Source organism: Canis lupus, chromosome 10 (assembly GCF_011100685.1).
Source record: "Canis lupus familiaris isolate Mischka breed German Shepherd chromosome 10, alternate assembly UU_Cfam_GSD_1.0, whole genome shotgun sequence".
NCBI classification, from domain to species: domain Eukaryota; kingdom Metazoa; phylum Chordata; class Mammalia; order Carnivora; family Canidae; genus Canis; species Canis lupus.
Window position 1 is genome coordinate 42,941,914 of NC_049231.1, and position 18,730 is coordinate 42,960,643.

The 18,730-nt window shown below is 46.7% G+C and overlaps 1 protein-coding gene across 2 annotated transcripts in view; it reads right to left on the bottom strand.

The window, feature by feature from the left end:
* The window catches only part of NPAS2 (neuronal PAS domain protein 2), a 158,785-nt gene that overhangs the window by 40,656 nt on the left and 99,399 nt on the right, over positions 1-18,730 (bottom strand). For both annotated transcript variants that reach the window (XM_038550993.1, XM_038550992.1), the window contains exons 4-7: positions 16,872-16,963; positions 12,073-12,162; positions 1,818-1,938; positions 688-801 (exon numbers count right to left, since the gene is read on the bottom strand). In XM_038550993.1, coding sequence (XP_038406921.1) covers positions 688-801; positions 1,818-1,938; positions 12,073-12,162; positions 16,872-16,963 — 417 coding nt within the window. The remainder of the gene's footprint in view (positions 1-687; positions 802-1,817; positions 1,939-12,072; positions 12,163-16,871; positions 16,964-18,730) is intronic.

The window sequence follows — 18,730 nt, forward strand, 5'->3', positions numbered from 1 at the left end:
GCGGGGGCTCAGACTGCTGAATGTCGGGCATCAGGCTTGCATTCCCATTTTCCCCAGGTCAAAAGTGAAACTGAGGGTGTAGGTCTAGTTTAGAGGTGCAGCCAGGGTTTGGACTATTAGTTATCTGGGTAATTTCCGAGAGTAAGATTTTACTGCCTGGCTAATCTGCTTGATAATTCACCAATGTGGATTGCTGGCTCATCATAAAATGGCCCTTTCCTGTGCATTAGGGTCAGAGGCAGCAAAAGACCTGCATACCAGACTCATGAAAGCATGCTCACAGCAGTAGTGTAAAAAGGAGAATAAAGATGCAGAAACCAAGGTTATATGCATCTTCATGTCACAATGAAGCCCTGTTCGGCTGTGTGTAGGCTGAGCCTGTTCTTTATTAACTGTAAGTTGTTCCTTACAGTACAGAACTATTCCATCAGCCTGAAAATAAATAAATGAATAAAGTGCATTTCAGTGGGACTTAGTGCCCCGGCGTAAACAAGTGTGGGAGTGTGTTCTTCTTGAACGGGAGATAACATTTATGAGCACAAAACGCATCTTGGGAACATGAAAATCTAAATGCAAATATGAAAAGCACAGATTCTCACTCCTCCTCCCTCAGTGATTCTTATGCCCCCATGTGCACGTTTGCATGATAAAAGACACTGTCGCAATTATATGACAATTAAAGCTTACCATTGTTGTAAGAGCGAAAATTTCCTACAAATTTTATGTATTCATAAGTTGGAAATTCCTTTGGGTTCAAGCTGCCTCTGAGAAGATGGCAATAAAACTCTAAATCGTTGTCAGCTGGGCCGTTAAAGGAAAAAGAGAAAAGGAACGTGAATATAACATAGATTCTAGACTAAACAAGTTGTGTCTTTGTGTAACTCCTGGGCTTTCGTCTACACATGGCCAGGATATTTCTCTCATTACGACTGACTTTTGGACGTGATTTTATAACCTCTGCAGAACAGGGGGTTTCCCCCCATAGTTTATGTAGATATTGTGCATTCTGTACTTGGGCCCAATTAGTCTTAATTTGCTCACAGATGTCTGTGGTTGGTTATGTCGGCATTGATTAGTTCCGGTTGTTTTCATATGGTGTATTAAAATAAAGCTGCTCATATAGAGCTGCTCTCTTTAATTTAATCTTTTCACGTTGCTTTGAAGTAAAATCAGATGTACAACAGGACAAATTATTCATGGAAGATGAACCAAAGCCTGGACAAGTAAGTGCAAGGCACTCATACTACCTCCGTCAACATATGTGCTTCATTAAGGGACACACGGTTCAGCAGCCACCAAGGCTGGCCTTCCATCCAGGGTGCCAATTTTGAGGAAAACTTTACAATGCCATAAAAACTGCAAACGTATATAAATAACCAGATGACAGCCTCAGGAGAAGAGAATTTGGAGTTTTGACCTAATTATTCAGTTTTCAGTTGGTTACTTGGTTATCATACAAATCTGGCATTACAGTGTCCTCTAAAATAAGCAGACTGGGCACTGATTTTTGCATTGTTTGTTACCAAAAGACTGTCTCATGTCTAAAAAAAAAAAAGAACTTCTTGTGTTACATGCAAAAACAAATTCTTATTCTTAAGCGCTGTGCTTTCAAATTTTCCACAGAGAAGTTAAATGTCATACATATTCCAAACTCCAGTTTTAGCTTTAAATTTAAAATATACCTCTAAGGATCTTGGAAATATTCTGAGTCGCAAGGAAAATTGTTCTTAAAATTAGTCCTCCCTTCTTAATTCATTCTAACCTCCTTTCAAAAGTAAAATTCTTATATCTTGTAAAACCAGTAAAGTTAAACTTACATTTTAAGTATTCTGGGGAGGGGGAATCTGTCACAAGCATATGGGAAGAAAGCATTTTATACACTTCTGAATGTTCTTGTTCTGGAAGGAAATTTAACAAATTCTGATCCATGACATCTGACTGAAAAAGAAAATAAAGAACAAAGGTACATACTCAACGAGGATGAAAAACAAAAGCAAAAGCCCAAACTGAACATTGAAGACAATTTAGAACTGGTGTCTGATATGAAAAGTTGAAGATCCATTTTCCTGTGAAGACACTCAAATCTATCACTCTGTAATCCTGAATTATAATCTAAAATGTTTTACTTGCTTCAGTGCAAATGTGCTACAGTATTGCCCATGGGCCCCAAAAAGAAGTTTAAGAGTTAAGTCAGACAACCATGGTGAGAGTCCTAATGCCTCCCAGAGGACCCCCACCTGCCAACACCCCTGCGTTTGGGCCGGGACAGTGAGGGGCCCTAGTCAGGCCCACTTGTTCATGTGAAGGGCCCTGAGGAACGCAAAGGGTTCCTTTTCTGGCTGTTAGGCCAGCAAACACACACCTGTTTACTTCTTAGAATTCTCCCCAAAGGAGCTGTACTTTTTTTTCTGAGTGCCTGGGCACTGTGGATGCAAAATACAACACTGAATCTAGACACAGCACTGTCCAACAGAACTGTCTGTGATGATGGAAATGATCTATAATGTGCTCTGTCCCTTATAAAAGCCAGCAGCCACATGGCTATGAGCATTGAAATGTGGTTGGTATGACTGAAGACTGACTTTTTAAAATTAAATTTATTTTTTATATTTTTATTTCTGAGAGAGAGAGAGAGAGAGCGCACATGTATGGCAGGAAGAAGGGCAGAGGGAGAGGGAGAGAGAATCCCAAGCAGGCTCCAAACCTAGCTGGGAGCCCAATGTGGGGCTTGATCTCATGACCCTGAGATTATGACCTGAGCTGAAACCAAGAGTCAGACACTCAACTGACTGAGCCACCCAGGTGCCCCTGAAGACTGAATTTTGAAATTGTATTTCATTTAAATTGTATTTTAATTGGAATTTAAAAAGCCACTTGTGGCTAGTGGCTCCCATATTCACCAGTGCAGTTGGGAGTTGACAGAGGAGACAGAGAAAGATGGGGATATGTCTTGCTTCCTCAGTCTCCCTCGATAACCTCATCTTTTCCTATATTTTTAAACACTCTTATGTGATCTTATACACTCTTAAAATTCATATATCCAGACAACTCTCTGTTGTGTGCCCCTTGGGGACCAGAGATTGATATGCATTCCCAACATCATTCTTTTGCACTCATACTTCCTCCTTCCCTATGCTCCATGATCCTACCTACTATATTGCCAACTGGTCACTTGTCCATACCAGACACCCTGGTGGCATCCTCAGCTTCTCCCCCTCCTGCCCTCATCTTCACATCCAAACAATGTCCAAGTGCTGTGACACACCGCTCCCTCAAAGTCTCTCAGATCCTCTCGCTTCTCTTTATTTCCGTGGCCTCAACCTCCAGTCTGGAGCACCATTATCTCTTGTCTGGGAAATGACTTGACCAAATGGGTCTTCCCATGTCAACTTTTGTCCCTGTCCAACCTATTCTCCACCAGCAGCCAGAAGGAGCCTTGTAGCAGGTCAGGTCACCACCTTGCTTAAAACTGTCTATTGGTGGAAGTGCCTGGCTGGCTCAGTCCATCGTGTATGTGACTCCCCATCTCCAGGGTCGTGAGCTCGAGCTCCATGTTGGGTGTAGATCTTACTTCAAAAAAACAAAACTGTCTGTTGGCTGCCAAATGCTCCCAGGACAAAGCCTGAACCTCCCAATTCACTTCTGAGGCTCCACACTACCCACCCTCCAAACTTCCTCTTCTCCAGTTTGCCAGGTTTGCTTTTCCTTCTGGGCCTTCCCCTGGCTGCAGGACAATGCACACCTCTCTTCGTGTTCTGCTGACCCCTATATATCCTTCAGGTCCCTGCTTTGAAGGCACTGCCTCTGAGAAAGCACCCACGAGTGTGGCTCTGAAGCCCCCTGCTGCACTGGTCCTGCCATCCTGTAACTGCTGGTGGAAGGCAGGTCTGCCCAGACGGGACTGCCTGTGTCACAGCAAGGGGAGACAGCCCCGGAGGTCAGGACCAAAAGCTCTGTCCCCTCAGGACTGTGCTTTACCTCAACCAAAAGAAGAGGAAGCTGTGAGGGTGGCATGAGCTTCTGGCTAAAGGGCACACAGCAATCACTCAATGAACACTCAGTGTGATCAGGTGTTTAGGAACCATTTACAAAAGTTCTCAAACAAAAGTTCTTGTTCATTTACGCACAGCCTTCTTCACCCGTGTGCCTGCCATCATCGCGTGGTGCTTTGGCCTTTGAGAAAAATGCATCAACTAGCTGAAAGAAGGGGATGGGAAACACTGCAACAGGACTAAGAACAAGGCACCCCTAGAACACAGCATGCTGTACCGAATCCAAACACGAGGACAGAGAGGCTCCAGGGAATGAGTCCTACAGGGAGGGTCCTTGAGCAGGCTCTGAGGGGCAAGATGGTGGCTACAGGGCAGCCAGGGTACTCTAGGCAGGGTACTGTAGGCAGGATAGTCTCGGCAGGGTACTGTAGGCAGGGTAGTCTAGGCGGGGTACTGTAGGCAGGGTAGTCTAGGCGGGGTATTGTAGGCAGGGTTCTCTAGGGAGGGTACTAGAGGCAGGTTCTCTAGGGAGGGTACTGTAGGCAGGGTAGTCTAGGTGGGGTACTCTAGGCAGGGTAGTCTGGCGGGCTACTCTAGACAGGCGCACAGAAGCATCACAGGGGAGGAAGGGAGCGATGGAGGCAGGTGCTGCAAAGGGCAATGAGGCGAGAACTCAGAAGGCCACAGAGGAGCAAGTGCCTTGTCCTGTGTGCCTGGGGTGGGGTCGGGGGCCGGGCCCACTGGGGCCGGAGGGGTCGGGAGGGCAGGACTGTGCTTGTGCTTCCCGGCCTGACGAGGGCCGGAGCCCAGGCCACCACCAGGCTCCAGATGGCCAGTCTGTGCAGGCACCGTGCAGGGGGGAAGGTAGATGGGATGCGCACGGAGGCTCCAAACAGGTCACCGACAACACGGTCCCCCCGACATCCACTGAGGGCCGCCGCCTTCACCCTGGGAAGAGGCCCACGGAACCAGACGAGCCCCCTCCCCCTTGCAGAAGGGGCCGCCACAGGAAGGACAGGAGGACGGAAAGGAGGGCCTCCCAGCTCCAGTGCACCCGGGCTTGACCTCCGCTGGCGAAGACTGTGCCAAGCCCTCACTGGCCTGTGCTAGCATTTTCTCCTTCGGGCTCTCTCCAAGCTCCTTCTGATGTTCTTGGTTTTATTTTAAGCTCATTCCCTTTAGTTGTTTAGCTGATGACTAATGCTCACAGATGACAGTCGCCCTTCTTCTTAAAGACACTGCAGATACAAGAGAAGGATGACTAAGGCACTCCATGGCCTCTTCCCGGGGAGTCAGTTGGAAGCCCCCGTCCCCTGACGTGAGTAGAGCAGAGAGCAGGGTGACGGGGCGGCCCGGGCTCTGGGTTCTGCACCACATAAAGGAGCCCGGATGGAGGCTGGTTGGGGTGGGGGTGGGGGGCGGGTGAGGATTATGAGTTACCGCCCGGCAAGGGCTCAGAGCCGTGCTTGGCACCCGCAAGCACTCCCTATGTGTTCCCTATTATATTACTATTATGCCATTTCCATGTGTCGACAACCAACACAAACAATGATAGTTTGGAAATGTAAACCCTGTGCTTCCAGAGGAGTAAATTACATCTGCAACCGAACGGTCCCTTGAATGAGCTGCGCTCTGTTTATTAAAATGACAGCAATTAGAGAGACAGGGGGGCGGGCGTGCCATCCACAGCCGTCTCCCCGGCTGAACCTCAGGGTCGGGAACATCATCTACCTGTTGGAGACAGACGCTCCTCCACCCCAACTTACTGATGTGTCCTTGCTTGCTTTCTCAAGACTCTTTACCAAGGATACTTCCACTGTGAAGGCCTGTCCTAGTTCCAAACCACACATCTCCCCTGTTTCTTCTTGCGCCCCTGGGGACCCCGGGGATGATCTGGAGTGCCTTGGGACACAGCAAGGCATTGTCCTGTCTCCCGAGGAGCCAGCAGCACCCGTTCAGTGGTACCCAGCGGAGTTAAGTGAGCCTCCACAGGAGCACACAGAAGCCGCCCGGCTGAGCTGGAAGTAGGCTGGGGGGGACACTCTGTAACACCCCGAACGGGCCCTGGCAGTTCTGGCCGGAGCTGCGTTGGCCACAGTGAGAAGTCCTGGAGAAGCGTCAGACCGAGAAGAGGCAGGAGTGGGCTCGGGGGAGCAGTCAGGGCCTCGGTGTCCCTACAGGGACAGGAAGTCGGAGGCGTACCTGATATGCTTTAATGCAGTTTAGATTCAGAATCAAACTGATGGTCCGACACTAATGCTTTCAGAAGACAGTACAGGGAGTGGCTTTGACCTTGAAGTAGTGAAGAATTGGTTAGGAATATCAAAAGTGCCAACTCTAAAGAGTCTCTGTTCATGAAAAGAACCTAGAGAGGGAGAGGTGAGCCATAAAACGAGAGAATATATTTGTAATGCATAAATCATGGTGTAGGTTCCAAAATTAAGGCTCAGTATTAAATGCTGCCTTGTCACCCAGCAAAATCGGGAAGGCCTCAACGGGCCCAACTGAAAGTTCTCCTTCACACTCTGCCCCCGTGGATGAGGTCCCTTAGCTGAACAATCCCTTATGGAGGGCGACGGGCACAGTTCCTGCTCATCCCTGAGTAGTGGGTTTAGCTCCCTGCCAGCCTGCAGAATTATCCAAATAAGCCAATCTCACCCCCGTGGGGAGCAGGGGGATCCCCACCCTCTTGTTACTATGAAGCCTGCTTCTCACAGCCCCTGCTGGTTCACTCTGTTCCAGGGTCCAGCCTCGGTGGCCCTGCATCCTCGTCTGCCAGGCTGTCGAGCTCATGTGTCTGGTGTTGGGTGCTGTGCCTTTAGCCGAACCTGTATCCCTAAGGCAGAGTGAGTGAGCAGGAGGCAATTCAAATAGTACCCGACAGAGGACTAGGGTCAAGAACGTGGGAAGAATGCCTACAAGTTACAAGAAACAAGCCAGACAGTCCAGTAGTAAATGGCAAAATACCCGAACAAGCCCTGTGTTCACAAAAGAGGAAATCCAAATGGCTAACAAGCTTAGGCAAAGACGCTCAATCGCATTAGCAATTGGGAGAAAAGCAAGTTAACACTGCGCGGTGCCTTCACGCACTAAACTGACCAACACTAAGAGGCCTGGCAATCCTCACTCTGTGACATGAAGCGCCTGGAACTCTCAGCTCGGTTGGTGGAGGGTTAACTGGTGCAACCACTGTGAACAACCTGGTGTCACCTGGTGCCCGTGAGGCGGGACCTACTCTACAATCTGGCCGTTCTACAGAGTTCTCTTCCGGATGCTTGCGAAATGTTCATCAGGAAACACATGCAGCACATCCACAAAAGCCCGTTCCAAGAGTTCCAATCTAGAACGGATGCAGAAATTTTAGCACATCCCCCCAGTGGAATATGAGGCAGCAGTGAAATCAACCTGTGCTAGTCACTGCTAACAGTGTGAGATGGATGGATCTTCCAATGTCGAGCAAAAGGAGTCCATTTCCTAAATGACTCTATTTTCGTTAGTTTACCAGAAGGGAATACTAAATTATAGGGCTGAGCAACGAATCAAATGTTGGTAGAACTACAAAGGAAAACAAGGACACAATGATCTCAAAAGCCAGGAAAATGGTCCTCTCTGGCTGGAAGGTGGGGTGTGATGGGAAAAGAACAGACAGGAGCGTCTACAGTCCTGGCCATGTTCTGTTTCTTCACCTCCGTGAGAGCCAGCTGTACGTTTGTGCTCAGTTTATTATTAATTTAAACACTGTATGTATGCTTTTTATACACTTTTATATGCATGCTTTATAAAAATCAAAAGGCACATTGAAATAAAAAGGAAATCTAACTGGTGACCCGGACCCCTTTAACCTGTGGCCAACTCCAAGCTGCATGCAGCCACACCCCTCCTAGACCGTGCGACCCTCAGCTCGGCCCCCACCCAGAGCCACCTCTGACCAGATGCCCCAGGTCAGGTGGGCTCTTCTGGCAGGTGAGGGCAGAGTGGGGAAGGAAGGGCAGAGCGGCGTTCTCTGGAAGGTGTTTCGTGGACTTGCTGCTGTGTTGTGTGGGCTCTATCTTTCCTTTCTGGTGACCTCCTCTCCCTGCTGTGACCCTTGCCATGGGGACTTGGCCCTTTATTCCACTTTCATCTTGCACTGCTTGCTGGAGCTTTCGCTGGGAGAACCAGCATTCCCTGGAATTATTTTTTTGGTCTGTAGATTTCTCTATCTTTATAATCACTTGTGCCTTAGATTATTTTCCTTTGGGGAAATGGTCCTGTCCATGCCCATATTCCTCACTTTTGAGGCACTTTCCACTCCTGCCAAGCTGTTTGCAATTGCTCTCGAGGTAGCAGCTCCATTTATGAACTCAGCCACTCATTCAGTAAACACTTGGGCACATTGAGTCTGTGCTCATGGCCTGAGCTAGGACTTCTACTTTGGGTACGGGCTTAGCATGGCACAGTATATTAAGCAAACCCTGCAACCATTAACAAATTAAAACAGTGATCTGGGAAGTTAGATTCTTTAGAAACTCAAACAAAAGTCCAAAAAGGAAATACAGTTTATGCCTACTTTGGGTCTCTCATTTGGTTCTGCCTCAGCCATATTTTTTCCCAAGTCCCTTGGAAGCATGTGACTTAGTCCCTTAGATCTTTTCTGGAAGGTTTTCATCCCAGAAGCTCCCTTTAGCCCTTGGTTTTCCATCTGCATGCTCATCCGCTACACCCACATTTCTTCTTTGGCTGCCTGTGTTAATTCCAGACACCGAAATGTGCTGGTGTCACCACCACAGGAAAGCTTTGACTTTGTTTTAGAATCATTTCCTGCTTTGAGCTATTTTCTTTTTTCTATCAAATTGGTAAAGAAACTTCTAGAATATTTCATCAGAAAGTTGCTGTACAAAAATGTATCATGTGAGCTTTTGCCATGTCTGAGTTTCTAGTAGGTGGAAGGAAACAGAGAGACAGTAAGACTGACAATCTCAAAAAAAGAAAGGAATTCTTGCCGCTTTTTATCTCCCAACCTTCCTAATCAACGATGGGACTCCAGTACCAGGCCACTCAAGGGGCAGTGGGACCCAACCCCTGGCAGGCCAGCCTATGATACCAACAGGGGGAACCACTGCTGGGGCCCATAGCCTCCTGCCCTCTGCCCATACTGCATCTCCATTGGACGTGCCTTCCTTCAATGGCCATCTGTCCCAAGAAGACTGATCACCACCTTTCAGTTCTCCATCTTCTCTTCCTAAGAATTATAATTCTCCAGCATAAGGACAGCAAATGTGATACTCTTCTAGTTCTGTGCCAGGTACTATTCTAAGTACTTTACACACATGAACTCATGTAAGGGACCCTTCATGGTGCTTGGTACATTGTAAGTGCTCAATAAATGTTGAGCTATTTTCCTATTAGTCTCTAATGGTTTGACAGGTGAAATCTCTGAACAAAATTGCAAACCTTAAGGAAGAATAATCTCACATGGGACTTTTAAATGGCTACATCATCCATGGACAAGTCCTGGGCTCATGCTGAGTAATAAATAAGTTCAAATACAAGTGAATTAAACCAAGAGGAGAATTCCTGAATAGCAACCTAAATCCTTGGCATCAGGAAGACACCAAAGCAGAGTGGTAAGAAGCTTGGGCTCTGCAAGCAGTTGCACCTGGTTTAAGCCCTGCTCTGCCCCTCACTGGCTAGGCCACCTTGGGTCTCCTCCTTTGTAAAGTAGAGGTGATAGAGGTATTAACTCCCAGATGGGCTCCTCTGCTCAACCAGCTGGTTACTGATGGATACCAGGGAAGTTTCCATCCTTAATTGCCCTTGCCCATATATGAGAGCAAAGATGCCAGTGAATGCTAAGCAAGAAAGGAAGAGAAGGTGGCGCTCTTGGTAAAAAACAGATAATATGAGGTAGAAGTAAGCAGAAGTTGAATTTGGGGATTGTCCATCCTGGGCTCACCTCCACTGGGGAGCTTAAAGGCTGACTCTACGTGTGTCTAGGTGTGGGTCTACATAAAGGCACTCAGGACTCACATGGGTCTAGCATTGATAAGCTAGAGGCAGGATAATTTCTGATCCTTCCAGAGTTAGAAAATAATTCATAAAGGTGGTCCTAAATTGCTCTGTAATTTCAAATCAGAATTCCCGACTCACTTTCTAAGTCCCCTCTGCCATGTATAGCAACTGGGTCACCAGATAATTACAAGAGCATAAAGCAGAACAGTGTAAATCCTGTTTACTCAAACAGCTCTGGGCTCTTGCATCTCATTCCCAGGTCATTAATGAGGCTCCGTGTCATTGCTTTCAATCAGCGCCTGTCGTGGCCCAGTCCTGTCCATTCAAGACAAAACACAAACTCCTCCAAAGAAGTACCCCATCACTTTTTCCTTCCTTACCCACCTCAAGTTAGCCCGAGAAAGCCAGGCTGATTCGATGGGGTCACTTCTGTGTTCCTTGTATCAGCCTCATCACTATTCTGGCCTCAAAAAAACCGAGGCAAAACCGGGGCTCCCTGCCTCCTTGGGGCTGAGAACAAGCCTCTCTGACAGCTTCAGGAAGAGAGAGAATGTCCCAAATCTAATGCACCTTGGAGACAGTGCAGGGAGTGAGCTGAAAACAAAGGTTGGATAGATAACGGGGGTAACGCTAAGGCATCTGCCTAGCAAGGTAAAGACTGCTTTTCTGGGCTACACCACACAGTGACCAGCAAAGGAAAATTGTGGACAGTGGCTCTGATCTCTACACAGCATGATCTGCAGAAACGATGCAATGGGGAGTAGCTTCTGGGGAAAAGCATACCCCAGGACAATGTGGAATCCTGGGCCAATAGCAAACTGGGCTCATCACCCCAAGGAAGGCCAGCTGCTCATGGAGCAAGGCCATGCTGCTCCCCAGCAGGGTGGCTACAGAGAGGAGGCCATGGTCCTCCTGCATCTTCCAGGCCCAGGATTTCCTTCATACAGGAACCAGGAATAAGGTTGCCCTTCCTATTACATCCGCCGGCTACCTATCCACCGATGTGCTGGGAGTGGGGAGCGGAGGGGCTAAGTGGTTTGGTGGAGCTTCTGGGGAGGACAGAGGAGAGAGAGAGAGAGAGAGAGAGAGAGAGAGAGAGAGAGGAGGTTTAATCCCCATCTGGATGCTCCTGGTAGAGCTGACATTCAAGGTCACGCTCTGTAGGAATAAATAATAGTGTGCCATGAAATGGAAGGCTGGCCAAACCCCTTTGAGGGATCTCCAGAGGTGGACTCCCCACCTTCCTTCAGCAGCCAGGTACTGCTCAGTGAGCCAGTTCCTCCTGACTGGGGGTGACCAGGGTGCCAACAAGGCTTATGCAGAGAGGAGGAAGTGTGGGAGGGAGGAGGAGAGGCAGAGAGGAGGAAGATAGGGAAAGAAGGAGGAAGAAGGGGAGGGAGGAGCATCTAGGAGGCCCTTTGTCAAGTAGCACCCACCCCGCCTCTGAGCCTCTACCTGTCTCCCCTGGGATGGCAGAGCTTGTCCTCCTGCCCACAACTTCTTCATTCCTCAAGGTCTCCCTGGTCTATCCATATTTCCCCAGAGCATTTCAACTCTCCTCTGCACCCCCACACTCCTATCACCCCTGGCACAGATCCTTTATTACAATTAAGTGTCACCACCTACTTGCAATCTCAGACATGTCCCCAGGGATCCCCAAACCACATCCCAACTTCAGCCACCTGCTGCACATTCCTCCACCGGCTCTCGGCTGACCCAGGAGGCTGGCTTTTCCCTTTGCAGGATATCCATCCACCTCTGTACAGGCTCTACGATCTACTAACTGTGCCAGGACTCTCTCGTCAGCTTCTAGGGCACAGAGGGTAAGGACCTGCACCCACGTCCTCCTGCCGGATCTAGGCATGTCGAGATCTTGGTGCCTTGCTTGTTCCAGAACAGCGTATTCCTGCACCTGCCCTTCCTCTAGAAGGCTTGGGGACCCTGGCCTCGGCCTTGTGGAGGACACTCCTGCACCCTTCTTACACACCGACCCCCTCAGACCTACACCCTCCCTGATCTAGGATCTGAGTGGTTCTCAAGGTGAGATGGTGATGCACACTGGCAAGGGCCAGCAGAAGCAGAGACTTACCGGTAAATGCCCAAGGAGAGGCGTGATACTGTCAGAAACATAGAGGATGCTGCCGTCGGTCGTCACTGCGATGATGAAGCCGTCCAGGGCCTGCAGAGAATCCAACAGTGGAAGGCTCCTTAGTGGTGCCTTTATGGAGGAGAGTGTCACTGAAGCAAAAGATCCCCTCTTATGAAACTGACTTTATTTTGTAACTCTTAGAATATTTCCACAGAGAACCTCACTGCACTTTTCGACTGCACACAGGACGGTTTCGTACACAGAATTTGTGTCGCCCAGGCAGAGTGCTTGCCGAAGCACTAAAGGGCTCCCTGGAAAATCTGACCTCTTGGTATCCTGAAACTCCATTTAGCCACGGAAATGACCTAAGTAGTTTTAATGATAAGCATCCCATTAGGCTGAATCAGAAATATCACAATTCCCATCAAAAAGATGTCAGTGATATTTTATGGTTCCCATCCCCTGGCTCCCAATATCACTTTGAGTTCAGCAGTAAACATTTATCAGAAGATACAGAACCTAACAGGTACATTAACAACAGTCAGTCAGGGTCAGCCTCTGCCTACCCTCATCGCCACAGGAGGAAGACCTCCTGAAGGAGCTGTTTTGTAAAAACATTCACGTTACTTACTGAAGGTCTACTGTGAGGCACGTTGCTCTAGGTGCCTCTTTTTTAAAATTTTATTTATTTATTTATTTTTGGAGTTCAATTTGCCAACATATAGCATAACACCCAGTGCTCATCCCATCAAGTGCCCCCCTCAGTGCCCATCACCCAGTCACCCTCACCCCCTGCCCACCTCCCTTCCACCACCCCTTGTTCATTTCCCAGAGTTAGGAGTCTCTCATGTTCTGTCTTCCTTTCTGGTATTTCCCACTCATTTTTTCTCCTTTCTCCTTTATTCCCTTTCACTATTTTCCTTATTCCCCAAATGAATGAGAACATACAATGTTTGTCCTTCTCCGACTGACTTACTTCACTCAGCATAATGCCCTCCAGTTCCATCCACGTCGAAGCAAATGCTGGGTATTTGTCGTTTCTAATGGCTGAGTAATATTTCTAGGTGCTTCTGACAGAAAGAAAGGATGTAGGCTGTCCCTGTTTTCTCACACTTTCACTGGTTTGTTTTTAGATTCCTTATTGGTTGCTCACGATGCTTCCATAAGACACATTTGAAAGTCGATTTCTAAAATTCAGATGATGCAATTCAGCCCTGAATGGGGTCATCCTGGCAACAGGCTATGCGGGTCCTTGCAATAGATGGCAAAGATGAAAACAAGCCCAACCCACTGGAACAGGAATCTCCGAGGGAGTAATATGCTCAGGTGGACAGTTACTGTAAACCTATTACTCTCACTGTATGTATCTTTGAAATATCATCTTCGAATGTGAGAATATTTCTGCTTTAAAGAAAAAAAAAGCCGCACTGAAATAAGTGCTTAGAAACGTTTTGTATGCACTCAGCTAGATCCTCCCAGGTTGTCACTGGAGGTCTGCATGGCCAAAGGGGCACTAATTCTTTTAGTTAGGAGGGTGCAGCTAAGTGCACTGCAACAGGAACCGGAAACAGTCCACTGATTGCGCAGGAAGAGCACAGAGCCAGAATGGGAGGAGCTCTCTTTACCAGGAAAACGAACACTAGGGTGTTTATTATTATTTATTTATTTATTATTTTATGCTTACCTATTGCAGCATTTAAAGCATATTAAAGCATATTTCTTAAGTGTACCTCACCCTTTTGGGTTACATCAGTGGTTTTCAACTGGGGGTAGTTTTGCGCCCTCCTACCTCATCAGGGGACACCTAATGATGCCAGCAGACTTTTTGGTGGTCGCTACTGGGGTGGGTGCTGTTGGCATGTAGTGGGTGTAGAATGCTTTGAAGCATCCTACAATGCACAGGAACCCCCCCTATAAAGAATGATGAGGTCCGAGGTGTCAATAGGGCTGAGGTTGAGAACTCTTGAATGAGATTTATGGATTATGATGAACACAGAGGTACACCTTGGTACCTTTTGTTTCTTTCCCTAATTGTTTTTTTCCGTCACATTTGCGGCACTCCTGGAGGTAAATTTTAAGAGCTGTGTGTGTGTGTGTGTGTGTGTGTGTGTGTGTGTGTTTAGGGATGTCAGCTGGACTTCTGGAAAAACCAGGACAGAACACTGGGAAAAGGGAGTATAAATGATCTTTTTGCTCAGTGAGCCCCTCTTGGATTTGTAAAGCATGTGGGTGTCAAAGAGCTGAAGGTATTTATAGATGGAAGATAACTTTCAACAGCTTATCGGCGTTTCCCATTAAATGCAGGAGAGCGGCGCTGAGTCACTGCTCCAAGCACACTCGCTGGGGTTTTAGAGGGTCCCATTGGCACCATCTGAGGGACTCAATGTAAAGTCTCTAAGTGACGGCAGCTTTGGGGACACCAAAAATGCCATAACAGCTCCAATTTTATACCCACCACACACCAGAAAGAAATGAAAACAGGCCTTTCTGCCAATTCCTGATGCTGATGCTTCTTGTGCTCCTGAGGAACAACCTTTGGGCTAAGAGAAAGGATGGCTGTAGCTTTTTGGAATATACTTCAGAAGAAATGCTACAAGCTTCCTAACGGCCAGTCAACAAGAGCTTCCCCTTTGTCTGAGCAAACTTGTTCAGAGGTTTGTAGCCATCATCTCTGCCACTGGCCCTGTACCTGCCTGGCTGGTCTGCAGCCAAGTCATTTCTGTTCTTTCAAACCCCAAGACCGTGTGTGTCCTCCTGAACTCTGGGCTGGGGACTTTCTGAGAGAAGAGGGAAGGAGAAGGGATTCACATGCAGAGGGCACCAGTGGTTCAGCACCCAGGGGCCTGATGGGTTCTTGTCCTGGTTTAAAAAGAGAACCTCATGGTTGCCAAGACATGGCCTCTGAATTCCTCACAGTCCCTGAAATGGCTCTGGAAAGGGAGAGAGAGGCTGCAGAGCTGGAAGATGAAACACACGAGTAAGAAGTTGCCTTGTGGCAAATGATGACAACATCATCCTGTGGGGGCCTTGAAGGGCCCGGGCCATCTGGGAGAAGACACTGGAGGTGCAGTTAGTTACTTATCACCAGGGCTGTGTCTACTGAAGAGCAACAGGTTGGAACAGAAGCTTGAAACAGATAAATCAGAAGTACTCGTTGTGGGGTTTTCCAGGCTCCTCAAAGCTGCAATTTGCCCAGAAGGCCTGCTGTTGTACAGGCTTAATTTCAGGCTTAATTCACTCATTGGGCATGATTCCTTCAGATTCACTTCAAGGAGTCTATACTGGGAGCAGGGGAAAGTGCATAAAGAATACACAGAGAAATCTAAACTCTTCTTTTTCTAGAAATTCCAGTCTCCTGAATCTCAGGCCTGCCTTTCAGCCCAAACATGTATCCATTTTTAACTTTATAAAAGTCTTGTTTCCTCAAACATTTTTGATATCTTGAAACTCAGTAGGGGGAATAAAAAAGAAGGATATGCTACAGGCTTTTAAAAAGAGGCTGGATGCTATAGGGTTATGCGTTTTAACTACTGTCCCTAAGAATTAAAAGATAAAATGGTTTATGTAAAGTAGCATAATGATGCATTAATTCAACATTATATTTCACAAGCTGGTCTAAATTTAACATACTTAAAATGCATTGCTTCTGGAGAAAGTTCTGTATTTTCTTTAAATATAGTTCACATGTAGATTTAAGTATCTTTCATTTTATGCAAATGTTCATTAATGCGCTTATATTTCATAATATTTGGACATCTTCATTCTGGCATTTTCTTACTCCAGTACTTTCTGTTTTCTGCATAGTTAATGTATGTAAATTAAAGTTTACATCAGTCTTATACAGGCACCTAAGATGAGTATAGAAAGAAGCCACTCTCCAAAAACCCTGCCAGGAACCACTGACAAGCAGCCAGCGTCTAACTTCCTTTCACTGAACTCATTTGTCCCGGTTTCCTCTTCTAAGTCAAGGGCCCAGACGTGCCACATCTGGAACCTTCTCTCCCTCCACTCTCATGTCCATACACTCCCAGCCTAATCCCTAGTTGTGAAGTCAGAGCACGCCGCCACATGTTTTTGCAGAGACTCACCCTCATCCGTACAGATGGGTTTCGCCCAAATGTAAACACAGGATACCGAAGAAGGCCACTGGCCCAACTCGGCCAGATTTCCACAAATAGAGCCCCACAGATGGGTGTGGGCACCTAACTTTCTAGAGGAAGAAACGTGAGCATCTTTCCCAGCCCAGAAAGGGCGTGTGCTGGGCGGGGAGGCACAGGGTCACTTACGGTAGACACCCACATGCTATGTTGATATAATAGGAGCTCGAGTTAAAAGCCTAACTTTAAAAGAAGGCTTTTGTTTTCAAAATGTGTTCTACTAAGGGGAAACACAGAGTCATAGAATCATTGCATTCCAAAGAGGAGACTCTGAGCCAAAAAGGCAGTGCAGAGACATAATTTTTCCTCCCTCCTTCCCCTCCTTCTACCTACCTGCACCTGTCCCTCCCGGGTGCCCCACTGGGTGTCCTCTAGTTGGGAGACCAAGAATGGGCTCACCCTGGCGTCACGACGGCCACAGCACACACTCCCATTCGGTTTGGGGATTCTTGCTTATACTGCCAAATTCAGTAGCCAAAAAATAAGCAACAGCATGCAGAGCTTCAAGGGGTGTCTGTTTCAAGACCTCTTTCCAGGGTCCAGAAAATTTGTTTACTCGGGGCACAGGGTCTTATCGTATCTGGAACAAGCAGCCACATTTTGATTTGCAACCAATTAAGCTAATCTGAAAGTGCATTTCACCTCCAACATCAGCTGGGTGAATTCTTCATTACTGAGGAATGAAGGCTTCCAGTCCTGTTGAATATCACAGATTTCCGTTTGCGCTGAGACTTCTACAAAAAAAAAAAAATAAATAAATAAACTTTTATACTCAAAGGCACCTTGGACTTAGAATTCACAAACGAAAAAGAACACAAATGAAGCACATGTATTTCTATGTAATTTTGTGTAAACTCCTGTGTTGTTTAAAGAAGCCAGTATAAGGAAATATGTTACCCTGATTTCTAAGGACTAGGAACTTTGGATGTAATGGGCTTAAAGGCGTCTCTGGATGTTTCCACACCCTTTTAATGAGGCTTCAGGAGAAGAGTGCTCCACCCTCTGTGTGGCCATAGTGCCTGCCAGTAGCAGGTGGCACAATGCCGTTGAATTTCTATGCCTCCAAGCCCACCATCGGCAGTTGCCATCTAGCAAGGCAATGGGAACAAAGACCCGGATGGTAGGACACAGTCCTAAGCTGCCTCTTCTTGGTCAAGGCAAAGCAAAACACTTAAGAGATCCGGGATTTTCAAAATTCCAGACACATCTTCGGCTTGTAGTAAATAACCGACTGTGTCTATGCAGAATATAAAGTATTTTTCAGTATTTCCAGGTACTGATGTACAATGTGTTAGACAAATAACATGTTACTTAGTTGCTTTTAAAGTCAGAATTTATTCTTCCCAAGACTTTTCTGGATTGGTCTATAGTTTGCTTGTTTCTGTAACTATCTTGTACGGAAGATGTTATTCATGTTCGTAAATTCAATAGTTGTTGGAATACACAGGACTCCTTAAATACGCTAGTTCTTTCACATTTTTGAAAGTGTATTTTGCATTATTACTAAAATGTCTCTGATAAGATTCTTACAGATAGCTCAAATGCTGTGTTGGATATATTTTTTTCCTTCAGCTTATCCTCCATCTTAACCAGCATTTTGCTCCACTGGATCTAGTGAGAGGTTTCTTTAGGGATTATCTTCTTGGTGCTACTGGGATGGTTTCTTCCTCCCAGATTCTGAAAGAACAAGATGTTCCTGCCACTGTGGCCAGAGGCTGTACAAGGTGAAATGCATCCTGGGAAGCAGAGGCAGGGTGCTATACACAATTCTGGGCCAGCGTTGATTCTGAGGTGCCAGCTGAGGCAAGAGAGGGTGAAACTCTCATTTCCTCAAATGGTTGCTGCAGTCTGATCACTTAGAAAAGAGATCTAGCAAGACCATGTTAATAAATTAATGCCATAAATCTTCTCCCCCTTCCCCCAACACACAAACTCATGTGTACTGTTCTTTTGATCATTAGGATCAAGCTGTAGATGAGTTGTCCAGGAGAAGAGTCTCCTCACAGTCCAAAGTTGATTTAGATAGTGGTCCATTCAACTTAATGGTAAAGGAAAATAAAAGGCCCATTTCTTTTCTGTAAGTAACTTTTAGATCATTTAGTATGACTTAGATTCTTTATAAACACCAGCATAATGATATTGAGAGCAGCCATTTCATTCGTTTTGTATTTCAACGATTTGATAGTAGTCCTTGGAAGTGAAGGCTCACTTCACAGCACATTAATATTATATATATATATATATTAGATAAAATGTCTTAAGTAAAAAAATGTTCAACTGGGAAATAAAGTTTAGTGTTATAATCATATCTCCACTGGCATTTTCTTAAATTTTTTTATTTATGATAGTCACAGAGAGAGAGAGAGGCAGAGACATAGGCAGAGGGAGAAACAGGCTCCATGCACCGGGAGCCCGACGTGGGATTCGATCCTGGGTCTCCAGGATCGCGCCCTGGGCCAAAGGCAGGCGCCAAACCGCTGCGCCACCCAGGGATCTCTCCA